This window comes from Octopus bimaculoides, chromosome 15, assembly GCF_001194135.2.
Source record: "Octopus bimaculoides isolate UCB-OBI-ISO-001 chromosome 15, ASM119413v2, whole genome shotgun sequence".
In the NCBI taxonomy this organism is placed as follows: Eukaryota; Metazoa; Mollusca; class Cephalopoda; order Octopoda; family Octopodidae; genus Octopus; species Octopus bimaculoides.
In genome coordinates, this window is record NC_068995.1 from 40,341,135 (window position 1) to 40,346,476 (window position 5,342).

Consider the following 5,342-nt stretch of genomic DNA (forward strand, 5'->3'; position numbering starts at 1 on the left):
GTAAACACACCAGCATTGGCTGTCAAGCGATGTTGGGGGGACAAACACATACATATATATATATATATACACATATATATATACAACAGGCTTCTTTCAGTTTCCATCTACCAAATCCACTCACAAGGCTTTGGTCGGCCTGAAGCTATAGTAGAAGACACTTGCCCAAGGTGCCACACAGTAGGACTGAACCCGGAACAATGTGGTTCGTAAGCAAGCTACTTACCACACAGCCACTCCTACGCCTATATATATATATATATATATATATACTGAACTACAAAAGAAATGCTGCACTGTAAAAGATTGTTTCACACATTACATTGAGGTTATATGGATTTTATCACATTTCTAAATAATTTAACATCAGGAAGATGTCACTGATTCACAACACCACTCTATTTTGAAAATACAAGGATTGCTTGTAGGGTTCGAACTCACTCACTTTTTGAGAACATGGTAATGATAACGAATGCATCTTTATGAAAAGCATGATGCACGTGAAAAATGTTGATTCATTGGGTATAAAAAGCATCCAAATTTACCAGCCTGTCAGTCATTTCTTGAAAACAGCAAACATGCCAAGACTGACATGAAACCAGAAGGAACAAGCCATCGGACGTCTCCATGCTGGTCAACAGGTCATTGCTAATGACTTGAACTGCAGTATTCAGACAACTGAGCAGCTGAGGGAACAATACAATGTCACAAACAGCATGGATGATTGTCCACGCAGTGGTCGACCGAGGGTTACAATGGCACATCAAGATTGCCACCTGCACCAACAGCATTTGCAGGACTGATTCCAAAGGGCAACGGAATCAGCTAGGCAGACCATAGGGACTCACCACAGACCCATGTGTGCAGAGACAGTTTGCTGTTGGCTGAGATCTTGTCGACATCTGGCTAGGGACCCCATACTCACAGATCGTCACTGACAGGCACGTCTGCAGTGGGCTCAAAAACATCAGAACTGTTGATATCAGCAGTGGATGACTGTAGTCTTCTCTGACAAAAGTCAATATTGCATTTCTGTGGAAGATGGCAGAGCTAGGGTTTGAGAAAGGGGTGCATGTCACGCCGATGGTTGTGTGGAGAGAGATTCATGGGGAGGACAGAGCATCATGGTATGGGGTGGGATTGCATTCAACCTGAAACTTGGACTGGTGGTCTTCCAAAACATCAACCAAGGCCAGGGCAATAGAGAAACCACTGCTCACTACATTGACCAAATGTTGAGGCCTCACATTGTGTCATACTTTGCCTATCATCGGAATCACGCATTCCAAAATGAATGAAGAATATATCACTGTATGTGTGTGTGTAGATGTGTGTCTATCTTTTACTTGTTTCATTCATTGGACAGCAGCCATGCTGAGGTACCTCTTTGAAGGGTTTTGTCAAACAAATTGACTCCAGTAATTATCTTTTATGTCTGGTATCTATTCTATCAGTTTCTGTTGCTATACTGTTAAGCAACATGGATGTAAACAAACCGACATCAGTTGTCAAGCAGTGAGTGGTGGGAGTCAAACATACAACACATGACAGACTACCACACAAGTTTCTGTCTACCAAATTCACTCACAAGGCATCAGTCAGCCTGAGGCTATAATAGAAGACACTTGCTCAAAGCACTGCACATAGAGACAGAACCTGAAACCAAAGTAAACTTGTTAACCAAAAAGCCAGTATAAAGCATAGATTCTAAAAGCAGAAATCAGACAAGAAACAGAGAAAATAAGCCATAAAGGCTCATTTAATATTTAATCCTTTTACAGACTCTTAACTTCCAATTTAAAGATGAGTCACATTTTCCAGTATTTGCATTGACAAAGGATTTTGGTCAGCTCCAGCTTTGTCACCAACATAGTATTAAATGATTCAAACGAAATATATGGCTTAGAAACAAAGGTTCAAAATTCCTGGTTTTGAATCTAGTGCAGTGCTATGTTCATATGCAGCAATGACACCTTGACAATGACAGACAGACAGATAAACAGACAGAGAGGAAAGGTCAAATATGCATTTACCTTTTCGTTTACTGTCTAAAGATGCACGAAGAGATGTGTATAAATCAATTATTCCAGGAAGTTCCTCCCAAAAGCTATTCATGTAATCTTCCATCGATAAAACAAAGACGTTCAAAGTTTTGCATCCATATTCTTCAATCATCTAAAAGACCAACAAAAGTAATTAGACACATGCTTTTTTTTCAAAGTGGATTCTATAGAATCAAGAAATTCTGCAGTGACAGATTTTAGAGAAATAAACTTGCTGTGCACCTATGATTTAGCTCTTTGGCATTCAAACCAGTCATATCCAGCTCAAATATTCCATCTGTTTTATGTTAAAAGTGGCCAGATGCAGCCTCCCAAAACTACCTTACAGTCTCATTCTGAAACTAAACAATTGGCGCAGGAGTGGCTGTGTGGTAAGTAGCTTGCTTACCAACCACATGGTTCTGTCATGTTCTAATTAATCTTGTTTTTGTTTCTTTTCTCCTTGTATCATTCCTAGGTGTTGCTACACACACACACACACATGTATACACATATATACGATAGGCTTCTTTCAGTTTCCGTCTACCAAATCCACTCACAAGGCTTTGGTCGGCCTGAGGCTATAGTAGAAGACACTTGCCCAAGGTGCCACGCAGTGAGGTTGAACCCGGGACCATGTGGTTGGTAAGCAAGCTACTTACCACACAGCCACTCCTGTGCCTATTTTAATCACAGATCTTAATGGAAAACGTTTGTTACACCCCTGCTTGAAATTTGGTGGCATTGGGGGTGGCAGCACACCCAATACAACAACCAGCATATGCTACTGCAAAATTGTTGAGTTTGTACATACATGCAATGCGCACATACACATGCACACACATCCATTCATTTACCCATATGTACTTCCATACATAGATGGAATTATTTTGTGTGGAAGTGGCAAATAAGGTTTTGTCGGAATACCCCAGTCAGCATAAATATGTAGAAGAAACAAACACATTTTTCAAAAGTTATATTGTAAAACAATAATTTTTGCCTGGTTCACTTTATTTTAGAACATGTAAAATGCAGCCATGCTTGAGCCAAAGTACACTGTGTAGAGTGGTTGGTTCTAAGAAGGCAATTCAGCTGTAGAAACTATGTCAGAGCAGACATTAGAACATAATACAATTCTCCAATTTGTTAGATTTTGTCGAACAGTCCAACCCCTGCCAGTATGGAAGACAAACATTAAAAGTGTGCATGCATGCATACATACATACATACATACACACACACACACACACACACACATGCATCGGCTGTCAAGCGATGTTGGGGGAACAAACAGACACACAAACACACATACACGACAGGCTTCTTTCAGTTTCTGTCTACCAAATCCACTCACAAGGCTTTGGTCGGCCCGAGGCTATAGTAGAAGACACTTGCCAAAGGTGCTACACAGTAAGACTGAACCTGGAACCATGTGGTTAGTAAGCAAACTACTTACCACACAGCCACTCCTGGGCCTACAGAACATTTTTTTTTTTAACTCAACAGCAACAACCAGTCTATCACATGTATGGAACCTAGAAGATCTTTAAAAATTTTGATTGATTCAAAGCAGATATGAACAGAGTTATCAAGGAGGATGCTGAAGACTGAGACACAGAATATTAATCTACAAATACAGAAACAGCAAAGTCATTTTATAGTTTGATTGGATGTTGAGGCATTGAAAGAGATCAGCAACTCACCTTCATATTATCGGTCACCATTATAACAGGCATTTGACCATTTAGGTGGTTGTAATACCATTCTGAGACTTTGTAGCAACACCTAGGAATGATACAAGGAGAAAAGAAACAGAAACAAGACTTAATTAGAACATGACAGTTAAAATGAAAAAAAGCTTTTGAGAACTTGGAGTAGAGGAATCTATAGACAGGGAGATCAGATAACGAAGAAAGAAATGGAAGAAGAGGAAGATGAAGAAGAAAATATGAAGGGGAAAAAAAAAAGAAAAATTTATCGGTATTAGTTGTTTTTTTATAGTAAGATAAGCTTACTAATACTGGCTGTATTTGGGAGAGAGAGAAATGCTTGGGATGGACAGACAGACAGACAGACAGAGCACCTTACCTAGTTTGCCATTCTGATGTTGGTTCTTTTGGCTGTCTTTCACAATACACATCTTCATGAAATTCGTTACAGAATAACACTGATCCTTTACGAGGATCATCCAGGAGAGCTTTGAGTCGTTTCACCTGACGACTGTTACCTTCATACTGGACCTAAGTGAAGAATAAAATTATTACATTTTACTTTCATAACATAACGTATCTTCTCCATTACAAAATAGACAACCATTGCTAATACGATTATAGTCTTGAAGAGATTGAAGCTCAACTCTGGAGATGAAACACTTTGATAGGATCAGTACAGCATCAAACCAAATGTCTTGTGGGATTTGTTCCAGCATTTTATATTCCAAGTTCAAATCTCACTAAGGTTACCTTTGTTTTTCATTCTTGTAAGGGGCTGATAAAATAAGTAGCACTCAATAAAAATAAGTAGAGCAGTTGATATGATCAACATGCAATGCTACTGAATGGCTCGTAAAAGAATATTGCCATCAGTAGAATTTTTTGTATTTTGATGCTAGTTTATCACCATGCCAAAAGCCAAACGGAAGGAGAACTGGTAAAAGAACAGAATATGCATACACAAAGGTAAAGTTACCTTCTCGAGTCATGGTGACTCATAAGGGCTGGTCTCCTGGTTTCATGGTGTATATATTCCTCACCTGGATGGGATGTCAGTCCACTGTACAATTACTCATTTTTGCCAGCTGAGTGGATTGGAACAATGTGAAATGAAGTGTTTTGCTCAAGAATACAACACATTGCCTGGTCTAGGAGTTGAAACCACAATCTTATGATAATGGCCCAACATCCTAACCACTAATCCACACACCTCCACAATATAGTCAGTGATCAGGTCGCGGTCTCAAAGCAACGAAAATATTTTGGCTTAACTTTCCTTCAATGGACACTAAATTCTGCTTGCAAAGACCTGTTGAGGCAAGTGAAATTGAAATCGAAATCAAATTTGATAACTGGCATCCGTGCTAGTGGAGCATTAAGAGCACAATCCGAGTATAATCGTTGCCAGAGCAGCTGACTGGCTTCCTGGCACGTAAAAAGCACCATTCGAGCGGGATCGTTACCAGCGTCGCCCTACTGGTACTTGTGCTGGCGGCACGTGAAAAAATATTCGAGCGAGGTCGTTGCCAGTGCCGCTGGGCCGGCTCCTGTGCAGGTGGCACATAAAAAACACCATTTGAGCATGGCT

At 40.0% G+C, this 5,342-nt stretch overlaps 1 protein-coding gene across 2 annotated transcripts in view; it reads right to left on the minus strand.

The window, feature by feature from the left end:
• Positions 1–5,342, minus strand: part of LOC106871718 (DIS3-like exonuclease 1) — a 37,122-nt gene that overhangs the window by 26,175 nt on the left and 5,605 nt on the right. For both annotated transcript variants that reach the window (XM_014918328.2, XM_014918329.2), the window contains 3 exons: positions 4,131–4,282; positions 3,746–3,827; positions 2,034–2,175 (listed from right to left, as the gene is read on the minus strand). In XM_014918328.2, coding sequence (XP_014773814.1) covers positions 2,034–2,175; positions 3,746–3,827; positions 4,131–4,282 — 376 coding nt within the window. The remainder of the gene's footprint in view (positions 1–2,033; positions 2,176–3,745; positions 3,828–4,130; positions 4,283–5,342) is intronic.